This window comes from Erythrolamprus reginae, chromosome 11 (genome assembly GCF_031021105.1).
Source record: "Erythrolamprus reginae isolate rEryReg1 chromosome 11, rEryReg1.hap1, whole genome shotgun sequence".
Classification (NCBI taxonomy): Eukaryota; Metazoa; Chordata; class Lepidosauria; order Squamata; family Dipsadidae; genus Erythrolamprus; species Erythrolamprus reginae.
This window is the reverse complement of record NC_091960.1, coordinates 17039910-17065921: the sequence shown is the minus strand read 5'-3', so window position 1 is coordinate 17065921 and position 26012 is coordinate 17039910. Positions and strand designations below refer to the sequence as shown.

Below are 26012 nucleotides of genomic sequence, written 5' to 3'. Positions count from 1 at the left end.
GAATTGGACTCAATTTCCCAGTTATTGGGTGAGCAATTGGACTGCATTTCACCTGTGCCTTGTGTGTACCAGAAAATCCCTTTGACATTTAAAAAGGGAGCTGTTTCTGCTTTTCTGTTTATAAAAACTTTTGGGTTTTCCTTTTATCATGTGGTGTGTGTCTTCCTGGACTAATTACCCTGTACTTGCTAAGAAGTTCTGTCTTGCAACCATCTTTCCAACATACAGAAGAATGGGAATGCAGCCATCTGATTGTAACATGCTTTTTTTTGGAAACAGCAGAACTAAGAGGGATTATAGTGGTAATCCTTGATTTACAACAGGTAATTTATGAGCCGTGGTGGCACAGTGGTTAGAGTGCAGTACTGCAGGCTACTTCTGCTGATCACCGGCTGCCAGCAATTTGGCAGTTCGAATCTCACCAGGCTTAAGGTTGACTCAGCCTTCCATCCTTCCGAGGTGGATTAAATGAAGACCCAGATTTTTGGGGGCAATGTGGTGAATCTATAACCGCTTAGAAGGGGCCGTAAAGCACTGTGAATGGTATATAAGTCTAAGAGTAATTGCTATTGCTATTTAGGGCAGTGGTTCTCAACCTGGGGACCAGGATCCCTTTGGGGGTCAAATAACAGTTTCACAGGGGTTGCCTAAGATCATGGGGAAAAGACAAATTTCCCATGATGTTAGGAACTAAAGCTTCTATTCTGGCACCTTGGAACATATTTTTACAATCTGACCAATCAGGCGTTTACAGTGGGGGGGGGGGTGTCCCTCTGACCTTCCTGCCAATCAGCTATAAAGCTCTGTGGGGAGAATTGGCACTAGACTTATGGTCACCGTTCCCTGTAGGCTGCGCACGTGAGCGCGCGCACACCCCAAAAATACTGGGTCGCGCGCCCTTTTCCATGGGCGTGCAGTCCCCATTTTCCATGGGCGCGCAGTCCCGCGGGGGGGGGGGGGCGGGGGCGGGGAGGCGCCGGCAGCAGAAGGGAAGGGAGCCGCAGTCGCCCCTGCCTCCCCATGTTGCTTCCGGCCCCCTCGGCCTTTCGTCACTGCCCCCCGCCCGATCCGCCCCCTCTGCTCTGCCGCCGCCTCCTACCTTTGGGCGCGGCTCCTCCGCACCCGGAACGCATGCCCTGCCCGTCTCAGTCCCTTTGCTGAGAGCACTTTCATCCCGGGCTCTCAGCAAGGGGGTTGCAGGAGAGGCGGGGCAGGTTGCGCACGCTCCCTATCTCCATACCAGGCCACTCGGAACATTCAAAATAAGAAAAACTTTCGCCAGCGAAGGATTTTCTTATTTTGAATGTTCCGAGTGGCCTGGTATGGAGATAGGGAGCGTGCGCAACCCCGCGCGCGCGCCCGACATTGAATATCACCTTCGCCGGCCTCTGCTGAGAGAACGTCTGCCGGCGAAGGCTTTTCTTATTTTGAATGTTCCGAGTGGCCTGGTATGGAGATAGGGAGCGCGCGCAATCGCGCGCGCCCCCCCGACATTGAATATTACCAGCCTCCACTGAGAAGAACGGAGAGAGAACGGGAGTGAGTGAGAGCAACAGACAGCACGATAGAGAGAAAGTGAGAAAGAGAGAGAGAGAGAAAGGGGGGGAGAGAAAGATATAGCAAGAGAGAGAACAAGAGAGAGAAAGAGTGTGAGAAAGAAAACAAGAAAGAGTGAGAGAGAGAGAGAAAGCAAGAGAGGGAAAGTGAGAAAAAGAAAGAGACCAAGAGGGGGAAAGAGAGAGAAAGAGAAAGAAAGAAAGAAAGAAAGAAAGAAAGAAAGAGAGAGATGAGAGAGGAAGGAAGAGAGTGAGAGAGAGAGACAGAGAAAGCAAGAGAGAGAGAAGAGTGGAAGGAAGAGATAGAGAGAAATGATAGAAAAAAGGGGAGAAAAGAGAAATGAGAAAATGATTGAGGCAGAGAATAGGCGTTGATTGCTTACCTGAACGCCTCTTCTCGTACGGTGAGCGGGTACAGCAGTCACATGGGTTGCTCATGTCCAATCCGGTGGAACTGAGCCTAGTATTAAAAAAGCTTGCCGGATCCGCCCCTTCCCCAGAATTCGCGAATCCATAGACTAGGCTCAGTTGTGAAGCTCTTTAGTGTTCAACTCTCATTGTTAGAGGAAGAAAGATATAGAAAGGTAAAGAAGACACATATAAGGGCGGGAAGTGACTGCTGTACCCGCTCACCGTACGAGAAGAGGCGTTCAGGTAAGCAATCAACGCCTATTCTCCGTACTGAAGGAGCGGGTCCAGCAGTCACATGGGACATACCCAATAGATGGTCCCTAGGGTGGGATTAGCTTGCTATCGTGTGAGATAACGGATTGGAGTACCCTTCTGCCGAAGGCAGCGTCCGCTGAAGCGTAAGAATCAATTTTGTAGTGCCTGATGAAGGAATTTGGCGAGGCCCAAGTGGCTGCTTTGCAGACCTCCTCCAACGGGGCTTGAGTCGCCCAAGCGGCCGAGGTGGCTGCGCTCCTGGTGGAATGCGCTGTGATGTTCCTTGGAACTGAGAGGGAGGCCGACTCATAGGCCTTAGATATAGTCCCTCTGATCCAACGGCCTATTACTGTTGAAGACACTTTGGCCCCCATGACTCTGGGATGATAGGCTACAAAGAGTGCTTCTGACCTCCGAAAGGGTCCTGTGCGTTGGATATATATTCTCAGCGCTCTGGTGAGATCCAGGGTGTGCCATCTAATTGCCAAGGGATGGTCTCGTTGGAGGCAGAAGGAAGGTAGGACAATATCCTGAGATCTGTGGAACATGGAACTGACCTTGGGTAAGAAGGTGGGGTCCAGTCGCAAGACTACCTTGTCCTGATGGAATTGACAAAGGTCCTGCCTGATTGAGAGGGCAGCCAGCTCCGAAATGCGTCGGGCAGAGGTAATAGCCACCAGGAATGCTACCTTAAAGGATAGGTACCTGAGGGACGCCGATTTTAGGGGTTCGTATGGTGCCTGCGTGAGGGAATGGAGAACCCGTGGCAAATCCCAGGAAGGATACCTGTGGACCTTGGAAGGTCTGAGATTGGCTATGCCCTTGAGGAATTCCTGAACTTCAGGGAAGGATCGGAGAGGCTGTCTGCGGGGACCCCCTAGGACAGATGAAATGGCTGCCAGATGACGCCGGAGGGTGCTGGTGGAAAGTCCTTTATGGAAGCCTTGCATAAGGAAGGAAATAATTCTGTGTATGGGGATGCACAGAGGGGAGAGACCTTCCTGTAGACACCACTGGTGAAACTTGGACCACGTGTGGTCGTAGATTCGATTGGTCGAACCCCTTCTGGCCTTTAAAATGACCTCCACTGAATCGGGGTCATGACCACGCAGTTCTAGATCTCTCCTGATAACAGCCAGGCGGTGAGGTGGAACCACTCCGGGTCTGGATGGAAAGAGGCCCCCTGCCGCAGCATATCCCCCGAAACGGGGAGTCGCCAAGGGTCCTGGACGGACAGCTGTTGGAGATCCGCGAACCAGGGCCGGCGGGGCCAATGAGGGGCGATTATGATTACTCGGGCCCTCTCGGTGAGGACCTTGTGAATCACGTCCGGGAGGATTGGAATTGGAGGAAATGCGTAGAGTAGGCCTGGAGGCCATGGACTCCGGAGGGCATTGATTGCTTCCGCTCCCGGGGATGGAAATCTGGAATAGAAGCGAGGGAGTTGGGCGTTCGCATTGGTCGCGAAGAGATCCAGGATTGGTAGGCCGAATCTGAGGGTGATTTGATGGAACAGGTCTTGATGGAGGTTCCACTCTCCTGGGTCTATCGTTGCTCGGGATAGCCAATCCGCCTGGACGTTGAAACTCCCCGAGATGTGATCGGCTAGGAGCGACTGCAGATGTTTTTCCGCCCAAAGGCCCAACTTGAGGGCCTCCCTCATGAGAGCCTTGGATCTCGTGCCTCCCTGTCTGCAGATATGGCTTTTTGTGGCAATGTTGTCGGTGAGAATGAGAACGTGCCGGTTGGGGATGCGAGGAGAGAAATGCTTCAGAGCCAGGGAAACGGCTCTTAACTCTAGCCAATTGATTGGCCTGGAAGCTTCCTCCGGGGACCACGTGCCCTGGGCTATCATCCCCTGGGCGTGGGCGCCCCATCCCGATAGACTGGCATCTGTGGTGATGACAAATTGATCCGGGCACCTGAACGGGGATCCTTTGTCCATGGCCGGAGACTTCCACCACTTGAAGGATCTGCGAACACTCAGTGGGATGACAATGCGTCGATTTGAGTTGCTGTGCCCCGATCTCTGAAAAGGCAACAGGAGCCACTGGAGTTCCCTAGCATGAAGGCGAGCCCAGGGAATGATGCCTATGCATGACACCATCTTCCCCAAAAGGGAAGATAGAGTAACTATGGATACTGAAGCATTAGATAAAATGTTAGAAATTAACTCCACTATACTGAGTTTTCTCTCGGGAGAGAGAAAAACCTGGGAGGATTCTGAATCAATAATGGATCCCAGGTGAGAAATGGATGTGAAAGGTTGGAGGTGACTTTTATCAAAGTTGATGGAAAATCCATGGTCCTGAAGGACTGACATGGTGACCGAAAGGTCTGTTTTCACTCTCTCTAGGGAGTTCCCATGAATCAAAATATCATCAAGATAACATAAAATGTGGATGGGAGACGCCCGGATATAGGCCGCCAGGGACCCCAAGAGCTTTGTAAAGACTCGAGGGGCCGAGGAAAGGCCAAATGGCATCGCCCTATACTGGAAAAGCCTGCCTTGAAAGGAAAAACGTAAAAATTTTCTGTGGCATTTGGCTATAGGAATGTGAAGGTAGGCCTCAGTGAGGTCTAAGGAGACCATGAAATCTCCCGAATGAATGGCGGCCAAAATAGAAGACAAGGAGTGCATCTTAAACTTCCTATATTTGATGAATAGGTTTAGTTTCTTTAAATCCAAAATAGCTCTCCAACCTCCGGAGGACTTTGGAACCATAAATAGGATGGAGTAAAAACCTAGGCCCTTCTGATCGGAAGGGACCGGTTGAATGGCTCTGATGGACAATAGATGAGAAATGGCCTCCTCCATACGGTTACAATCTGAGGATGACCTGGGAGAAGGGCAGGAAATAAAACGTTTAGGGGGAGGAGAAATAAATTCTAAAAGAAGGCCTGATTGAACAGTGTCAATGACCCAAGGGTCCTTGGAGGTGAGACGCCAATTAGAGGCGAAATGAGCTAGGCGACCCCCTATGGGAATGGAGGTAAGATTACCATCTAGGTTTTTTTGAAGTCCTGTTAGAGGAAGCTCCCCTTTGGAAGCGAAACCCTCTACCCCTGGAGTTCCTACCTTGGGAACGAAAGCGGGGGGAATACTGACCTGGAGATCTCTGATAGGAAGCCGCTTGATCTTGCTGGCGCCCTGGGCGACGAAAGGACTGCGTTTTGGTAGCCTTTTTTGTGGTTGGACCCAAAACTTTCTTCTTGTCCGTGGTCTCCGTGAGGAGTGGATCCAGAAGATCACCGAAGAGAAGGTCGCGCTTTAAGGGGCCCTGGGATAACTGCCACTTTTGGCGAACTCCCGCTTGCCAAGGGCGAATCCATAGGAGTCTTCTTGCCGTTGTAGAAGCTGCAATAGACTTAGCAGAAAATCTAGTAGATTGCAAGGTGGCATCAGCCACGTACTGGGCAGCTGCAAAGACCTTGTTGAAGTCTTGTTGACCTCTCAAGTCATCGGGAGGAATATGCTGTTGAAGTTGGCGAAGCCACAGCAGCGTGGCTCTGGAGAAAAAGGAAGCCGCTGCAGAACTTTTAATGGCCCAGGAATCAGCGGTGAATCCTCTTTTGAGCATTTGCTCAATGCGCTTGTCCTCTGGGCGGAGGACTTCCTCCGCCTCGCCTGGCACAGCCGCTGCCGAGTGAAGAATCTTGACAGGTTCATCTGGTTTGGGAAAGGATAGAAGCTCTTCATAGGAAGAGGAAAGTTTGTACAACTTTCTATCCTTGGTGGAGGGATTAAGGCCAGATGCTGGAAATTCCCACTGTTTGAGTAAGGCATCTTTAAACAATTTAGGCATAGGAATTACCTCGTTATCCTCCTGTTCCTCTGTGAAGTAAGGTAAATTCTCCTCTGGGGGATCAGTGGAAGTGGAGGATTGTTTCTCCTGGGCCGCTAATCCCGTAGAAATTCTAGCTTTGAGGAGGAGAGATTTGAATAATTGAGAGGGAAAAATAGTAATTGGAGGAGGAACCTTTATTTGGGATTCCTCATCATCTGATAAGCCTTGAAAAGCATCCTCATCATCCTCTATATCCTCATATTCATCCTGGGAGGAATCTGAATCATCCTGAATAGGAGCTCTGACCGCTGGGGAAGAACCCAAGGGGCGGGAGGAGCGAGAAGGAGGAAGAGGTAAGGGAGGCTCATTGATGGTGGAGAGTTTGGCATCAATGGCTTTGGACAGCACAGCAAATATAGACTGGAACTCAGGAGGTAAACTGGAAATATCAGCAGAAATGGCAGAAGAATTCCTAAAGGCCTGGGAAGATCCTGGCTGGGGGGAATCTTCAATAATATCTGGTTCCTCTGGACCTATGCCCCATAGGTTAGGTTGGGGTCTGTCTAGGTTTGGCTCATCCAGAGATAACACAGGGACCCCAGAAGGAGGTAGACTAGAAGCCTCTGGGGGGTCTTGACTACTGATTACTTGGGCCTGCACTTTCAAACGTTTTGCTGATTTGTCATGGATTTTTTGTAGGGCTAGGTCCCTTCTCTTCTCGGCCCTGGTGACCTTGGTCGAGGGGCGGGCCCCTGGAGAAGAGGAGGAAGAGGCCTGGGGGATACTAGTAATTTCATCGCCTGTAGGCCTGGCCTCTCTGGGACCTTTAGTTGTGCCTCTCTTGGGAAAAGTAGCCATAGTCTGACAATTAACAGAAGACAAGGCTGAGCCAATAACTGAATAATAAGGAGAAGAATTTCAAGGACTTCCCAAGAGGAATGGATCCTGCTTCGAGGCCTCGAAGCTGCTGAAACTTGAGGACAATCTGGGCAAACCCAGAGTTCGTGCCCCCAAATCCAGCGGGGCCAGCCTCCCTAAACTTTGTAATTAAGTAAACCAAGGCACTCTGGTTGGAGGCTTAGCCGGTGGAGAATTTAGCCTGGGACCCCCAAGGCCCGCTCCGGGATCCACGCGGTGGACTGAGGCCTACGGGGCTGGCAGGAGGCCAACACGAGAGGCCTAGATTTAAAAAGGGCGCGAAGGCCTTCGCGCCGAAAAAATCGCCCCGTAAATACTTAAAGGGGAAGCGATCGACTAAGTTCAGGAGACTAGAAGGCGTCTCACTCCGCAGGAGGTATTTCTTAAGCCCTTAAATATTTTGTATACAATAAATAATCAATAATTCAATATATAAATACTTGCACCAGGACCTCCAGGCCAAAGGATTAGAAGAATCCACAAGCGGCCGCAGGAATCGTAACCGGCAAAAACCGCCGGGGGAAAACGAAACCGCAACTTCTCCCAAGGAAAAAAGCCGAGCCGCTTTATTTTTTTCTTTTTTTCTTTTAAACGGCTGGCGCAATTAGTGCAAGTAAATGAATAAAGACAATAAATCTTACTACTTTTTGAAGGAAAGATCGAAGGGAAGGTGTTAGAATGTTGAACGAGCTATCACAATACAACCGCAGGATATGCGAACTGAGCAAATTCTGGGGAAGGGGCGGATCCGGCAAGCTTTTTTAATACTAGGCTCAGTTCCACCGGATTGGACATGAGCAACCCATGTGACTGCTGGACCCGCTCCTTCAGTACGGAGAATGACAGGAGAAACAGAGAGAGAAGTGACTTGATTTAAAGCATATGGTAAAAGCACTTAAATAATAACAGAGAAAAAAAACCCAGCCCTCACCTGTTTTTATTAATAGTTATGTTTTTGGTTTTGCTGGTTGATTTAGTTTTAATAGTAATGGATTTTGGTTTTTTTAAATTATTAATTTCTTTTAATAAAAGGGATTTTTTTCTTATTTATTTATTTATTTATTTATTTATTTATTTATTTATTATTCTATGCCACCCAGTCCCAAAGGGACTGTCGCTCAGACACTATACTTTTCCGCCCACACCGAAAAAAAATTAGAGGGTACATTGCTTATGGTTGGAGGCCACCACAACATGAAGAATTGTATTAAGGGTCTGCGACATTAGAAAGGTTGAGAACCACTGATTTAGGGACTGTTCAAAGTTACAACTTCGCTGAAAAAAGTGACTTATGCCTGTTCTTCACACTTACAACCATTGCAGCATCTCCACGGACACCATTCAGAATCAAAATACAGGTGCTTGGCTTTTGACTCATATATATGACGACTGCAGTGTCCCAGTCATACGATCCTCTTTTTCAGCCTTCTTACAAGCAAAGTCAATTGGGAAAGTCGGACTTGCTTAGCAACTGGGTTACTAACAGCTGCGGTGATTCACTTAACAACTGTGACAAGAAAGGTCATAAAATGGGACATTTACTTAAACAACTGTCTCACTTAGCAACATAAATTTTGGGCTCAATTGTGGTCATACATTGAGGACTAATTACGTGAAATGCCAAAACATATGTGACTCCAATTAATATTTGGCAAGGCGAACCGGAAGCAGCCTGAAAACTTGCACGAGGAAAGTTCTGTTGATTTTGCCCATTAAGCATTTTATTAGGGCCATATCACCAAGGGCCACCTGTAGGTACTGAGCATTTTTATCTGGATTCTGGCAATTATTTCTCTGCAGAGTGGCATAAACAGGGAACAGGATGAACCAAAGAGGGAAGACAGAGGAGAGTAAATTATGTTCTTGCCTCTAATCCCAATCAGTTTGTCTCATTAAAAAGGGCTTTAGTATGCAACACGCCCTGAAATTTTATGGCACAGGATAACGTCCATATCCATATCTATTGCCTGTCTCTTTTGCATTTCCTCTGAAATTAAATCTATAATTCAAAATGGTAAAAGTGGACAGAAAAAAGTGTTTATAAAAATAACCAGTGACTAAACAGGACCCATGAGTTCTTTTCTATTGTTTTCCTAAAATGCCCATCTGGAGGTTTCATTTCAACCTTTTGCAGTAATAAAAATCTAGAGATTATAGAGATTTCTCAGTGTTTGGGGATAAAAACACGGCTAAGCTGGCTTTTAGCAAGAAACATTTCCCGGCGTTTTCTGATACAAACTTGGCAGTTCTTAACAATAAAGCATCAGAGTTGTGAAGAATTAAATCCATAAATTATTCATGGGAAAGGAGGATGAATCCAACATTTCTGAGTTGTATTTAGTAGCCATCCAAAATGGTCTCTCTTTCTCACTGCCTGGGTTACCTTGTTATGCTTCCCTATAGGTCTTACAGACTCCCTGGGTTCATATACTGTATGTAACATATCCTCCTCGCCTTCCGTAAAGGTTTAAAGACCTTATCTGAGCCGTCAGGCTTGGGGCCATTAGACCCTAGCCCCCTGGCTGATGAGTGTAGTATGTCTGCGGAGAGGGGTGGCATACAAGTCAAGTCAAGTCAAGTCAAAAGTCAAGTCAAGTCAAATCAATAAATAAATGTCTTGCTGGGTGAATGGGAATGAATGATTTTAAATGTTGCTAGGGTTTTTAAAGTTCTTTAGCTATATTAATTGGATTTTTTTAGATATGTATATTGAATATTGTTTTGATATGTTGTGAGCTGCCCCGAGTCCTAGGAGAGGGATGGCATACAAATCCAATAAATAAATAAATAATAAATAAATAAATAGCAAGACTGAAATGACAAAGATCAGTGCTGGGATTCAATTTTTTTTTATTACTGGTTCTGTGAGCATGGTGTGGATTGGTGGGTGTGGTAGGGGAAGGATACCGTAAAATCTCCATTCGCTCCCCACTCCAGGGGAAAGTTACTGCAAAATCCCCATTTCCTCCTGATCAGCTGGGACTTGGGAGGCAAAGAATAGATGGAGGTGGGGCAAGTCAGAGGTGGTATTTACTGAACTACTCAAAATTTCCACTACCGGTTCTCCAGAAACCTACCTCTGGTAGATAGCCCTTGACTTATGATCACAATTCAGTCCAAAATTTTCACTACTAAGGAAATTGCTAAGTGAGTTGTGCCTGATCTTATTACCTATTGCCAGTGTTGTTAAGAAAATCACTGCAGTTGTTAAATGAACCATGTGATCATTAAGTATAGTTGGCTTTCCATAGGATAGAACGGAATGGAATGGAATGGAAAGGAAACGAAACCGGAACAAGATCTTGGAGGTCTTTTAATCCAACCCGCTGCTCAAGTAGGAGAACCTATACTCGTGATGATGAACCTATGGCATGTTTGCCACAGGTGGCACATGGAGCCATATCTTAGAGCACATGAGACTTTACCATGTTTCAGCTCCAGCGTGCATGCGTGCTGGCCAGCTGATTTTCAGCCTTGGGAAAGGCAGTTTCATCCTCCGTATGATTCAGAGAAGCTTCCCTGAAGCCCCGGAGGCAAACTTCCACCGCCCCCCCCCCGTGGATAAACCAGACGTTTGGCAAAATGCACTTCCGGTTTGCCGTTGTGCTGTTATTTGCACTCTGAAGCTCAGGAACCTTCCCTGAACCCTCTGGAGTGCAAAAACCAGCAGAATGGCAAACAGAAAGTGCGTTTTCTGAACTTCCGGTTTGCCCATTTGGGCATTTTTTTCATCTTCAGAAAGATCTGTGCGCATGTGCTGGAGGCAGTGCATGGGGAGAGTGGCTTGCACATGTGTTGGGGGGGAGAGAAGGGGTGTGGGCACATGCACACATGCTAGCACACCCCCACACACCCCTTTTGGCATGTGAACCAAAAAAGGCTCACCATCACTGACTTATACCATTTCAGACAAGTGACCATCCAGTCTCTTCTTAAAAACATCCAGGGATGGAGAGACCATGATTTCTGAAGGCAGGTGGTTCCACTGGTTTAATTGTCCTGACTGTTAGGAAGTTTCTCCTTAATTCCAGGTAGCTTGTCAGAAGCTAGCTGGGAAGGCTACAAATCACATGACAGCCATAAATACATGCTAGTTGCCAAAGAGCCTGAATTTTGATTATAAGACTATGGGGATGCTACAACAGTTCATAAGTGCGAAAAATGGTTTTAAGTCATTTTTTTCAGTGCCGCTGTAACTTTGGATAGTTAGTAAATGAACTGTTGTAAATCGAGGACTACCTGTATTTGCAAAACAGGCAGAACACCAAACAAACAAACTAAAACGGGTTTTGGTGCTTTCTGAGCTTGCTTGTGGACATTTCAAGCTCATACAGCACCAAGGATCCTTCATGTCAAACCAAGCTACAATATTCTACTTTATTACAGTACAGTACAGTACTTTATTACAGTACAGTACTAAACAAACTCAGATTCAGGTTAAAAATGTCAAAGTTCCAGACAACATCCAAACTAAGTCAGACTCTGAGTCAAAGTATTTCTCAAAGCTCCAATTTACTTCTGGAGCCATTCTGGCACCAGACAGGGAAACCTGAATCTGAGCTTCTCACTCAATGGAAAGGTCACATCCCTTGTCCCCCGCCCACAAACTTGTCACGTTGTCCATAAAGAGTGTGCCAGCGTGGCAGATATTTCTTCACTTCCACCCCGGTGGAATGTGATCGAAGAATGCTTTATAATTGCATCTGTTCCCCCCAGAATTCACCCCTCCCACTGCAACAGCTCTTGTATAGATAGTGTGGCAAACTGTTAATTTGTCACCAACTTCTGCAGTGGCTTGACAATGGATTTGGGTGAACAAAGTAACTAACACAATCCAATTCAATGCAGCAATCCTGTTTCCTTTAGCTATTTCACAGCCACAACCTTTTGGGTGTGTGTGTGTGTCATATATACCTTAAACAAGTCTTTCATTTCTGGTTTTCGTAATGTCTCCTCTGTGATAACATAGTCTGCTCCAAGGGACTTAAGTCTGTCTACAAGTTCCTGGAGATTTGGTCTGTGGAACCAAAAAGGGAAAAAGAATCAGATGAAGTTGATGATCTGATGGGGCATAAAAGGGAATGTGGACATTAAATTAATATGTTAACAATATTCTCACACTGGCATAAACGGAGTGAATTGTCAGCAATCTAAAAAAAACCTTTCTTTGTCTTTTTGAATTTACATACTAAAGAAGCTAGCTTAGAATAAACTACTGGGGTGGGGGGGTCAGGTGATGTACAAGTAACACAACATTTGGCCAACTGATGAAGTGGTTCAGGAGACCACTTATCCTTTGGCGACTTATCAGCCAGATCACCTCTATAGGCATGTTCTACGTGGCGTGTCTTTGGTGAAGACAACTGCTGATAAGACAGAGCCCTCATTCAGAAACAAAGAACATTTGCCGTTAAATCTATCAATTGCTACAAATAAAAATAAATAGCATCAAGTAACTATAAAAGCCTGAAGTTTTCAGATAAAGCTCTCCACAATTGCTGTTCAATTCCGGGGATCTAAGCTGCTTTAAGGAACTGCAGACATGCACTGCATTTGTGCCTTCATATACTCCAAAGCAGGGGTCTCCAACCCTGGCCACTTTAAAACTTGTGGACTTCAACTCCCAGAGTTCCTGGAACTCTGGCTTTGCTGGCTGAGGAACTCTGGAAGTTGAAGTCCACAAGTCTCAAAGGGGCCAAGGTTGGAGACCTCTGCTCTAAAGCACCTTTTCTGATCAAATCCAAAGCCTATTCTCATATTAAAGACCTGTATCCAAATTTTAAAAATACAATATCTCAGATATAAATTGGAAAACCTTTGGATGTATGTTGCACCTAGTGAAATATCTGGAAGAGCTTTGGAGGTCTTCCAGTCTAACCCCTTGCTAAACAGGAGACCCTATACTATTTCCAGACAGATTTCTGTCCAGTCTCTTCTTAAAAGCTTCCAGTGACACAATTACTGAAGGCAAACCGACCGTTCCACTGATTATTTTTTTTACTGTCAGAAAATTTTAGATTGTCCGTCTCCTTGATTACTTTCCATCTATTGTTTCCTGTCTGGATTCCTGGTGCTTTGGAAAATAAGTTGGCCCTCTCTTCTTTATGTCAGAGCCTCAACTATTGGAAGTCTGCTATAATGGTGGACCAGTGGTTAGAGTGCAGTACTTCAGGTTACTTCTGCTGATCACCAGCTGCTAGCACTTGGGCAGATCGAATCTCAGTAGGCTCAAGGTTAACTCAGCCTTCCATCCTTCCAAGGTGGGTAAATGAGGACCCAGATTGTTGGGGGCAATATATGCTGACTCTGTAAACTGCTTAGAGAGGGCTGTAAAGCATTATGAAGCGGTATATAAGTCTAGATGCTATTGCTATCATGTCTCCCCTAGTTCTTTCCCCCTCACTAGGCTGGACCTACCCAAATCCTGCAATCGTTCTTCATAGGTTTTAGCCTCCAGTAACCTTAATCATATTAACTGCTCTTCTCTGCACTCTTTCCAGAGTCTCAACATCTTTTTTTATATCATGGTGACCAAAACTGGGTGCAGTATTCCAAGTGTGGCCTTACCGTAGCTTACAAACTGGCAATCTTTTTTTTTTAAATTGAGCATCATATAATGCCATCTAGGATTTATATAATATTCATCTGAAGAAAAGGCATCTACGAGAATGCCCCATTTGTGCAGGTTTAGCATAAATCTGACTGAGCAAAAGCAATAGGAAAAAAGAAAAACAGGGGGGAAAAACAGTTTTGCAAGGCACACTCACCTATCTCTTATTACATTTATTGTTTTGATGCCCTTGGCTGCTGCAATCTGGATTACAGCCTGTCCCACTCCACTATTGGCTGCATTTTGGATGACAGACTCCCCTACAGACAAACAGACATGTCATCCCGGGCTTCAAAAACACTTCTCTCCTGCTTCCCTCAAGTGGGAGACACTCCCATCATTATTGTGTGTTGGAGAAAATAGCACAGCCAGTGGAAACTCAGGTCACCTGACACTTTTTATTCCCCATTTAAAAACAGGTCTTGGGGAAAAAAGACCAGGAAATTCAGTTTTTAGAAATGAAATAAATACATACATACAAACCTCAGCCCTTAATTTCCCTTTGCCTAACTAACCATCACTATAGTACATGGACCTTCAACGTCAGCAAAGGTGAAATAATTCTAGTCAGCTGCAGCAAATATTTACTGTAGGTCAGGATGTGTAAAAGAAATGAGTACCTGTCTCAATTTTGATAATGTAGATTCTTTTCATTTAGGGTTCAGATGGTGATAATTACTGAGACAGCCTGGGTCACTTTTGCCCATGATCTTTGGTGACCTCAGGATGGTGGTACTGTACTCATAGAAATATAGAAGATTGACGGCAGAAAAAGACTTCCTGGTCCATCTAGTCTGCCCTTATACTATTTCCATGTATTTTATCTGAGGATGTATGTTTATCCCGGGCATGTTTAAATTCAGTCACTGTGGATTTATCAACCATGTCTGCTGGAAGTTTGTTCCAAGCATCTACTACTCTTTAAGTAAAATAATATTTCCTCACTCAGTATTGGGTTGCAGCCGGTACAGCTACGATCGGGGCTCTGGTATTGAACTTGGAAGTGCGCTGTCAATGCCACTGACCACAACTCAGGTAGTCGTCAATTTACAACCACAATTGAGCCCTAAATTTATGCTGTTAAATAAGAAATTTGTTAAGTGAATTTTTCCCTATTTTACAACTTTTCTTGCCACTTTCGTTAAGTGAATCTTTGCGCTGTTAAATTCCTAACAGGGTTCTTAAGTGCTTCCCCATTTGCTTGTCAGAAGGTCCCAAATGGGGATCGCTGAGGAGGCGCAGTGGTCAGAGTACAGCACTGTAGGCTACTTCAGCTGACTCGTCCTTCCGTCCTTCCGAGGTGGGTAAAATGAGGAGCCATATTGCTGACTCTGTAAACTGCTTAGAAAGGGCTGTAAAAGCATTATTGAAGAAGTATACTGCTCAAAAAAATAAAGGGAACACTGCAATAACACACCCTAGATGGGAATGAATGAAATATTCTCATTGAATTCTTTGTTCTGTACAAAGCTGAATGTCCACAACAGCAGGTGAAACTGACTGTCAATCAGCGTTGCTTCCTAAGTGGACAGTTTGATTTCACAGAAGTTTGATTTACTTGGAGTTATATTGTGTTGTTTAAGTGTTCCCTTTTTTTGAGCAGTGTATATCAGTGCTATTGCTATTGGATAAATGTGAGTCAGTTGTCAAGCATCCAAATGTAAATCACATGACCATTGGGGATGCTTCGTAGTGTGAAATGACTTAGTCCCAAGTCACTTTTTTCAGTGAACTTCAAATGGTCACTAAATGAACTGTTGTAAGGCAAGGATTCTCGGTATATATCCTTCTGGCTGTGACCCTGTTGGCTTTTCGAAAATTTGGCTTTTTCTTCAGGTGTGTGGCTAAGGATGACTATGGGAGCAGATAACCATATGGAGACATGATTGTCTATTAACATTTACTGCATTTAAATTGGGATTGTTTCATTTTGTAGAGTTGTTGTATGTTTTCCTGTACACTGCCCAAAGTTGCAATTTTCAAGTTGAGCAGTCATATAAATTCTACAAACATAACCTACATGCATAGGTACATCCATACATCTTTGTATACCTGGTTTTAAAGTCTCAAAATCCGACAGCATCCGATAAGCTGTGCAGGGGTTAACACCCAGTGTGGCAGCACAAGTCAATGGAATATCTGGTGGGATTTTCAGCAGAGTTTTTTCATCGAATACCGCTTCTGTTCGCCAAGTTCCTTTTGTAAAGGATTTTTTAAAAAAAGAAGACGACATGATTTAAGCTGTGGAACAGTTAATCACAATCTGGAAGTTCTCAGCTCTCAGGTGAGTCCTAAAATGTTGTCAGAGGGTCATTCCACGACCGGGGCTCTCTGCTCAACCATCACGGATTTCGATGAAATTTGGTGTGAACATGCACACTCGTTGACAATGAACATTAGTAAAGTGTTACATGTGTCGATGCAATATTTGTGGAGATAGTCATTTGTGTGACCCCATACTGCAGCCTTCTACATTATGACTCTGAGGTTTCAGCAACTTTGAGATATAATATCTCTGGCAAAATTTTGTTGAGTGAAACAAAACTTGGCCATCCTGTACAACTTTCGTGCTCTATTAAACAAAATAATTTAAAATCTTCTCACAAGCCATCTAGATAATTTGGAGCAAAGTTCGCTGAAAATTACTGCGGCTCGAAAAATCCTTTTATCTTTACACTGAATTTGTGAACTATTGGAAAACAGTAGGAGAATGAAATTTTATATTCGAAAACCTTGCGTTGCTAACTTATAACTACACATTTTCATGTTTCTCATATCTTTCCTTCCAGAAGTATAAAAAGTCAAACTTTACCCTTTTTTCGAGTTGCACATGCAGTAATTTTTGGCCAACTTTGCTCCAAATGATCTAGATGGAGATAGCTCACGAGAATGTTTTTATTATTTTATGTAATAGACCACAACAAGTTGTAGAAGACTCAACACTCAGCAGTCTGCACTGGCTGCCAATTGTTTTCAGGATACAATTCGAAGTGTTGGTTATGACCTACAAAGCCCTGCATGGCATCGGACCAAAATACTTGCGGGACCGCCTTCTGCCGCATGAGTCCCAGCGACCAGTTAGGTCCACAGAGTCGGCCTTCTCCAGGTCCCGTCAACTAGGTACTGTCATTTGGTGGGGCCTAGGGGAAGAGCCTTGTCTGTGGGGGGCCTGGAACTCTGGAATCAGTTTCCTCTGGAGATTTGTATTGCCTTCCCCCTCACCTTTCATAAGAGTCTGAAGACTCATTTATGCCGCCAGACCTGGGGTCATTAGAGACTACCCCCTGGTTGACGAATGTATTGTGAGCTTGTTGATTGAATGGGTATGATAATATTTTAATTGGTTCTTAGGTTTTTTAAGATTATTCATTTTAATTAATTGGATTTAGGATGTATATTGTTTCCTATATGTTGTAAGCCACCCCAAGTCTTCAGAGAGGGGCAGCATATAAATCTGATTAATAAACAAACAAACAAATAAATAAGATGGCCAAGTTTTGTTTCTCTCAACAAAATATTGCCGGAGATATTATATCTGAAAGTTGCTGAAACCTAAGAATCATTCTCTAGAAGGCTGTGGTATAGAGGTCACACAAATGACTATATCTCTGCAAGTATTGCATTGGCAAACAACACTTTACTAATGTTCACTAGAGATATGTGTACATGTTAACTCCAGATTTCATTGAAATTCATGATGGTCAAGCAGGGCACTTTGTGCAATCACACCATCTGACATTCATTCATTCATTCATTCATTCATTCATTCATTCATTTCGACTTCGATGCCGTCCAAACCCGAAGGACTCAGGGCGGCTTACAAAAGTGTAAAAAATTACAATTAACAGCAATAATAAAAAGAAGTCAAGGAAAAAAACCCCTAATTTCTAAAATCATAATTAAAACTAAGACAATTTAATTGCATACATACTAATCAATCAAACCAATTCAAACACATAGACAAGCTAGGGCCCCCAAGCCTGCCGGCACAGCCAGGTCTTTGTGGCCTTACGGAAAGCCAGCAGGGTGGGGGCCATGCGCACCTCGGGGGGGAGTTGGTTCCATAAAGCCGGGGCAGCAACAGAGAAGGCCCTCCCCTATGGCCCCGCCAGCCTGCATTGTTTACCTGATGGGACCTGGAGGAGGCCAACTCTGTGTGCTCTAATTGGTCTCTGGGATGTATATGGCAAGAGACGGTCCCGTAAATAATCTGGCCCTAAGCCATGTAGTGCTTTATGGGTGATAACCAACCCCTTGAATTGTGCCCGGAGACTAATAGGAAGCCAGTGCAGCTCATGGAGTATAGGTGTTATATGGGTGTACCGAGGTGCACCCATGACAGCTCGCGCGGCTGTCTTCTGGACCATTTGGAGTCTCCGAACACTTTTCAAGGGTAGAGCATGTTACAATAATCAAGACAGGAGCGACTGTGTGTAGAGCCTCCGGGTCCAGATACAGCCGCAACTGGTACATCAGGCGGACCAGGGCCAGGGTCCCCCTGGCCACAGCCAAGAGATGATGTTCAAGGTTCAGCTGTGGATCCAGGAGGACGCCCAAGTTATGGACCCTATCTGAGAGGGTTAAGATTTCTCTCCCCAGGGTGATGGTTGGACAGATTGAATAGTCCTTAGGAGGAAATGTCCACAGCCACTCGGTATTGTCTGGGTTGAGCTTAGGCCTGTTGGTCCCCATCCAGACTCTCACAGCCTCCAGGCACCGGCATACCACATCCACCGCTTCACTGAATTGGCATGGGATGGAGATGTATAACTGGGTATCATCAGCATACTGGTGATACCTCACCCCATTGTATGGAATGACAAACACTCAACAGATAAAATCGTTGAAAAGATTGGGTTTTCACAATGTACATTAAGTTATAAACTCCAGTGGTGGTTCAGTGAGCCATGGCGGTGTAGTGGTTAGAGTCCAGTACTGCAAGCTACTTCTGTTGATCACCGGCTGCCAGTTGTTTGGCAGATCGAATCTCAGTAGACTCAAGGTTGACTCGGCCTTCCATCCTTCCAAGGTCATTAAAATGAGGACGCAGATTGTTGGGGGCAATAGGATGACTCTCTGTAAAATGCTTAGAGAGGGCTCTAAAACACTGTGGTATGTAAGTCTAAATGCTATTGCTATTCTAAACAGCAGTCATGTTTCACACATTGTCCACTACGATTTGGGGTCAAACATTTAAATCTCAGCACAAGGACTAGACAAAAAGGAAACAAGAGTTTTGCTTCAATTCCTCCCCCCCCAAAAAATTCACCAAGTCCTCCATCAGCTGGAATCACCCAGTCTCCTGGTTTCAAAGTTGTCACAGAATTTCCCGTGTCCATCACTTGCCCAACTCCTTCATTCCCTCCAATTGCAGGTAAGTCAGCAACAATGCCATAGGATCCTGCAAGAAAAACAGGAGCAATTTTGGAATGTGAATGTACATGTAGATTATTTTTTTTTACTCTGTAGCAAACTCCAAATAGCATATATAACATATACGGTCATAAAGATTTCCATGGTTGATTTCAATAATGTAATAATACTGAACCAGTTCACGTATTGATTTAAACTATTGGTTCGCCACTTCTCTGAGCACTGGCCACACTGAAGCTGCGTTCTTAAAAACGGGAAGGATTTCCATCTTGGATGAGAATTTGGGGATTCTTAATGGAGTAAATGTTCCATAAAACCTGTAAAGCCCTACATGGCTTAGGACCAGACTACCTAGGGCAGTGTTTCCCAACCTTGGCCACTTGAAGATATTTAGACTTCAACTCCCAGAATTCCCCAAATGCTGGCTGGGGAATTTTGGGAGTTGAAGTCCAAATATCTTCAAGTGGCCAAGGTTGGGAAACACTGACCTACAGGACTGTCTTCTGCCTCATGCACCCCAGCGGCCGGTTAGGTCCCACAGAGTCGGCCTTCTCCAGGTCTCATCGGCCAGACAATGTTGTCTGGTGGGGCCAAGGGGAAGAGCCTTCTTTGTGGTGGCCCCGGCCCTCTGGAATGGACTCCCTCCAGAAATGTATACTGCCCCCTCCCTCCTGGTCTTTCATAAAGCTCTGAAGACCTACCTCTGCCGGTGGACACGGGGACCGTGAGCGACGAGATTGTCTCCGGATGATGTGAATGATTGAATTGGATGAATGCGGATGACTGTATAAGGGTTTTTTTAGACTTTTTATTATTTATTTATTGGACTTTTACGCTGCCCCTCTCTGAGGACTCGGGGTGGCTTATAGCATACAATAAAACAATGTATAACATTTTAGATCCAATTAATTAAATATAAAATTTAAAAACCCCAAGCCATAAAAAAGCAGTCATTCCCATTCAATCAACTTTCTCTCAGTATATTCATCGGCCAGGGGGCAAGAATCTAAGAGCCCCAAGCCTGTCGGCACAAATTAGGGCTCTTGCGGAAGGCAAGGAGGGTGGGGACAGTATGATTCTCCGGGGGGGGGGGGGAGCTGGTTCCAGAAGGCCGGGCCCCCCGGAGGAGGCTCTTCCCCTAGGAATCGCCAGCCGACATTGTCTAGTTCAGTGATTCTCAACCTGTTTTGAATCGTGGCACATTTTTTACATTTACAAAATCCTGGCTCACACCACCAACCAAAATGACACAAAATGACACTCTAACACAAATATCTATATACACCATCAGGATAGACATAACCAGCTGAGGCTGAGGCTTCATCTAGTGGTGGCAACATTTACCTCCAGTCCTGACCAGGATTAGAAATCGGACAATGGGGAGGAGTAGCAGCTTCAACTACTTGCCGCGGCCACACAATGACAAGTGCGCAGCAGCCCGAGCAGAGACTTTCCTGGGTGTGGATGAGAGGCGGCCTGCTATTGGTTCATCGCTAGTGGTCAGGATGAATCCTAGAAGGTGATTGGTCACTGAGCGTTCCCTGTGCCTCCACTCTTCCTGTCGCTGATAGCTGAAGGGATTGTGAGGGGAATGTTTATGTTCGGATGGAGGCGGCTGGCGGTGGGGCGGATAAATGGCCTCCATGGATTGTATCCAGCACACGGGCCATTGTTTGGGGACCCATGTTTAATTTCCCCATGGTACACCTGACCGCGGCACACTGGTTGAAATACACTGGTCTAGTTGACGGGACTTGGAGAAGGCAACTCTGGCTTCTTCTTCCAACTTTGTATATGTCTCTTTTAAAATAATTAGATTTCTCACATATATTGTCTGCATTTGCAATGTTGTATGCCGCCCTGAGTCGTTTCGAGAAAGGAGGCATAGAGGTCTAATAAATAAACAAATAAAATTAGAATAAATAAATAAAAACCTTCAATCCATGATGGCAAACCTATGACGTGAATGCCACAGGTGGCATGCGGAACCATATCAGAGGGTACACAAAGTGTTGCCTTATGTCGGCTCCAGTGTGCATCAGCATGCTGGCCAGCTAATTTTTGGTCTTGGAGAAAGCCGTTTTTGTCCTCAGGAGGCTTCAGAATGCTTCACGGAAGCCTCTGGAGTACCAAAAACACCCCAACGGGCAAATTGGAAGGTCAGAAAAATGCACTACCAGTTTGCCTGTTGAGCCATTTTTCAGTCTCCAGGCTTTATTTATTTATTGGAGTTTTATGCCGCCCGTCTCCAAGGACACGGGGCAGCTTACGAAATATGAAATAATGATATATAACATCCTGAATCCAATTAATCACTAACAACCTAATAACCCAAAGATCATAAAAATACTCATACCCATTCAGTCCACTATCTTGCGTAACTTTCATTGGCCAGGAGGCAGAAGTCTAACAGACCCAAGCTTGGTGACATAAATGAGTCTTGAGACTCTTATGGAAGACAAGGAGGGTGGGGGCAATACGAATCTCTGGGGGGAAGCTTCCCCCAGAGGACTGGGGCCGCCACAGAGTAGGCTCTTCCTCTAAACTCCGCCAAGCGACATTTTCTGGTTGATGGGACCTGGAGAAGGCCAACTCTGTGGGATCTGATCAGTTGCTGGGACACACGTGGCAGAAGGCAGTCCCGCAAGTATTCTGGTCCGATGCCATGTAGGGCTTTATAGGTCATAGCCAACACTGCCAATGCAGTGCGCGGAGTGTTGGAGAGGCATGGGCATGTCTGGGCAAGCCCAGGACTGTTTGCGTGCCTGCGTTCTGCACAATTTGCAGTTTCCAGACGCTCTTCAGAGGTAGCCCCATGTAGAGAGCATTGCTTTAGTAAGGCCTGTGTGCATGCACTGGGGAGTGCAGGGGTTGTGCACATGCACAGGGGGGCATCATGGGTGTGGGCATGATGTTTTGGCACGTAAAACCAAAAAAGGTTCACCATCACTGCCTCACTTAATTAATTCCATTAAGCTAAGCTTTAGGTAATTCTGCTTCTTAAAGCACAATTGAACTGCATGCATCAACTATAGTTTAAAAATAAAAAATAGTTCACAGATGAAAAATCTAAATCAAGCAAATCGTATTATAGCTCGATGTAATATGAGAATCCGGGGATGGAATGGCTGGAATTTTTCCCTAGGGTTATTAATTTTTTTTTAGTCAATTAGGTCTGGTCATTGGTTAGAAAAGATCCTATAAGATTGATAGACAGCTGTATCCCCACAAGCAAGAAATAATCCTCTTGTTTCTTCTTTAATCTTTGGTGTAATAGCTATTTCCAAGCTTATGCAGATAATACTGCTTATTATGGATGGCGTGTATGTTATTATATAGCTTTGCTATTTAGCTTGCCATCATTTAGAGACTCGCTGCATGTGGCAATTTCCAAATATAGAAACTTTATTAATGGCTCTTAGGAATGTTTCCAGAGATTGCATGGTAATATAGCCTAAGTTGAAAGGATGAAGATAGCAGCAGCTGTGGGCAAGCTAGCTCTGCCTGTACTATCTCACTGGGAGTACAGTGTTCCCTTGACTTTCGCGGGTCCAACATTCACGAAAAATCTATAACATGGTTTTTCAAAAAATATTAATTTAAAAATACTTCGCAGGGTTTTTTCTACACCATGGCTTTTCCCACCCGTGACGTCATTGCCAAACTTTCGTCCGCCATTGCTGATTGGCTGAAATCATAACATAGCATAAATAATTATGTTAATAAATATCAGGATCATTAAGTATCTTTTTCAATGGTGAGTACCAGTAATAATGATGAGCAATAATCTAAAGGTTGTTAAGGATTTAGGGGTCTAAAGTGTTAGGGGATGTCCTGCGATACTGTTCATAGCCAAAAATAGTGTAATTAAGTATTTAAGTATTTAATAGATTTGTATGCCGCCCCTCTCCGAAGACTCGGGGCGGCTCACAACAACAACAGTACAATATACAGAGTAGAAATCCAATATAAATTAAAAATGAAATTTAAAACCCATAGATATTAAAAACAATCATTACTGCACAATCATACCATTCCCATGTATTACAGTCAGGAAAGAAGGTGGTGGTGGAGGGAAGAGGTAGTTATTCCCCCCATGCCTGGCGACATAGATAGGTCTTCAACATATTGTGGAAGACGGGAAGAGTAGGGGCTTCCTACTTCCACATCTCTACGGAAATTTGACTTTTGTGGGTGGTCTTGGAAGGCATCCCCCGCAAAAGTCAAGGGAACACTGTACTATTAAACATGGACGATCTAGAGCAGTGATGGGGAACCTTTTTTCCTCGAGTGCCGAAGGAGCGTAAGCGTGTGTTATCGTGCACACGCGAGTGCCCACACCCATAATTCAATGCCTGGGGAAGGTGAAAACAGTTTCCCCAACCCCTCCGGACGCCCTCTGGAGGCTGGAAATGGCTTGTTTCCCAACTTCTGGTGGGCCAGTAGGCTTGTGTTTCACCCCCCCCCGGGCTCCAAATGCTTCCCTGGGGTAACAGCTCGCATTCCAGCAGATAAGGCTCCACATGCCCCCTGTGGCACCTGTCCCATAGGTTCGCCATCACTGATCTAGAGGCATAATTTCCTCTTGACAGCACCACATAAAGGAAGAATATGGGAGGCAAAAATTAAAACAATGAGGAGTTGAGAGAGGAAATGAGACTGAGAGACTTGATAGCTGTCTACAAATATCTGAAGGGCTGTCACAGAGCAGGGGGATCAGCCTTGTTCTCATTAGCACATGGAAGGACTAGAAACAATGGGATGAAACTGCAAGGGAGTAGATTTAGATTAGATATCAGAAGAAACTTTCTAACACTACGGGTGATAAACCAGTGGAACAGTTTGCCACAGGAGGTGGTGGGCTCGCCTTCACTGGAGGTCTTCAAACAGAGACTGGACAGTCATCTTTCTGGGATGGTTTAATGAATCCTGCATTGAGCAGGGAGTTGGACCCGTTGACTTTGGAAGTCCCTTCCAACTCTATGATTCAGTGGGTGTTACGTCAAGGTTACCTTGAATCATATTGATGTCTGCGGGGTTGATGGGAGCTGCAACCATTTTCACGTGGACTCCGGAACCTCCGAGTTTGGCTAAAGCCATGTCTTTTAGGCTGCAAAGGAAAGGAGACGGAATATATTCATTACTCTTAAAAGCTTCGCTTTTGCCAGCAAAGAGATCTTGCAAGCATTTCACTCGCTGGCAGGTTGTCAGAAAACAAGCCCCACCAGCTTTATTTTTAAAAAAAAATACAGAAAAGGAAACGTACAAAAGGTGCACATGCAGATTATATATTAAACCACACTATTGTCTGCCTTTGTATGATGTGCTCTCAGGAGCGCACTTAAACACCATACCTCCTTTGAAGCCAATGCCATTTTTAAATAAGTTTTTGTTCTTTCGCTTGAAAACCAGCTTCATCTATCATTACAGGTAGTCAGTGATCGGCTGCCAAAATTTTTACTGCCACACTGTAGGTGTGGTTTGTTTTGTGGGTGTGGCTTGATTGTCATGTGACCGGATAGGAGTGGCTTGCCGGCCATGTGATCAGGTGGGAGTGGCTTGACAATCATGTGACCCGGGGGATGGCTTAAAGGTCATGTGACTGGGTGGGAGTGGCTCACCGACTAAGATAAGTTTTCAAATAGATGCTTGGACTTTTTTTCAGTTGATTAAGTCACATTATAGCCACAAAAAGGACAAATGATAGACAGCATTATTGTTGACATGCACAGTCACATTTTAAGGTTTTGCACTGAACCCACAAGGTTCAGTATGATAGCAGATTAGGTAAGTAGCTCAATTTTCTTTAATTGCAATAAAAATTCAGTTCTAGATAATGATTAAAGCGTTTATGGGTAAAAACATATTATTTAATTACTGTATTTCCTATTTTAAAAGTAATTAAGGATCACACTAAGGTCCTAGAGAAGGAAGGACAATAAAAAAACCTATTAAATATTCAATAAATAGTGCATAAACTTACTACCCCCATTGCGCTCCCCTTGACCCCCCCAATGAAGGCAGAATAAGAAACAATGGATGGAAACTAATCAAGGAAAGAAGCAAACTAGAACTAAGGTGAAATTTCCTGAGAGTAAGAACAATTAATCAGTGGTACAGCTTGCCTGCAGCCCATTACTGCAGGTAGTCCTTGATTTATGACCGGGGATTGATTGATTGATTGATTATTTATTTATTTATTTATTGGGTTTGTATGCCGCCACTCTCCGGAGACTCGGGGCGGCTAACAGCAATAATAAAACAGCATATAATAATAATCCAATACTACCACCATTTAAAGTTATGATGGTCTCAGAAAGAGCATTTCGAGCTCTCCCCCCCACCTTCGGTCACATGACAATTTTTGGGGCACTTGGCAACCAGGGTAGATTTGATTTAAATCTTTGCTTTAAATTAGGATTTAAATCAAAAGTTGATTTAAATCAACTTGATGTAAATCATATTTTTTTAAAAGAGCAACTGTCATCTGTGCTGTGAAATTGTGTGAATGCATCAATGCAGTACAGGTTATCTCAGCTTGCAGAGTTTGGATTCACCGAATGAGTTTACCAAAAATGTAAATATTGCAGAATATACAGCCTTAAGCTACATAGTCTAAGCTCCATTTCATGCTTAATAAACTAAACTATTAATGTATCTTAAATAGAAAACTTATCTTTAGCTAGATTTTTATTCCAAAAGCATTTTTGTAAAATAAATTTGATAAAAAAATTAAAAAATCCGATTTAAATTTTTAAAAAACCCGATTTAAATTGTAAAAAAACCTGATTTTTAAAGTTTTTTTAAAATCATTTTTTAATCCACCCTGCCGGCAACTGATACTCATTTACAACTATTTGCCAAGTGCCCTGTGATCATGTGATCACCATTTGCAGGCTTTCCTAATAAGTCAGTGGGGAAGTCGAGCAAGGACAATTGCAAGTGAAAGGAGAAGTTGAAATTGCAAGTAAAAAGTGAAAGGAGAAGTTGCAAGTGAAAGAATGGAGCTGAAATTCAAACTCCATTCCTGCAGCCTGCCAAAGGATTTCAGCTCAACTCCATTCTTCCAGTCAATCCGCCCAACAATTGTTAAAAATTCTT

General features: G+C 44.5%; 1 protein-coding gene across 2 annotated transcripts in view; it reads right to left on the bottom strand.

The window, feature by feature from the left end:
• MECR (mitochondrial trans-2-enoyl-CoA reductase) overlaps positions 1–26012 on the bottom strand; it is a 67908-nt gene that overhangs the window by 11537 nt on the left and 30359 nt on the right. For both annotated transcript variants that reach the window (XM_070764109.1, XM_070764108.1), the window contains exons 2-6: positions 23924–24021; positions 18808–18939; positions 15591–15734; positions 13696–13798; positions 11843–11945 (exon numbers count right to left, since the gene is read on the bottom strand). In XM_070764109.1, the coding sequence (XP_070620210.1) occupies positions 11843–11945; positions 13696–13798; positions 15591–15734; positions 18808–18939; positions 23924–24011 (570 nt within the window). In that variant the 5' untranslated portion in view covers positions 24012–24021. The remainder of the gene's footprint in view (positions 1–11842; positions 11946–13695; positions 13799–15590; positions 15735–18807; positions 18940–23923; positions 24022–26012) is intronic.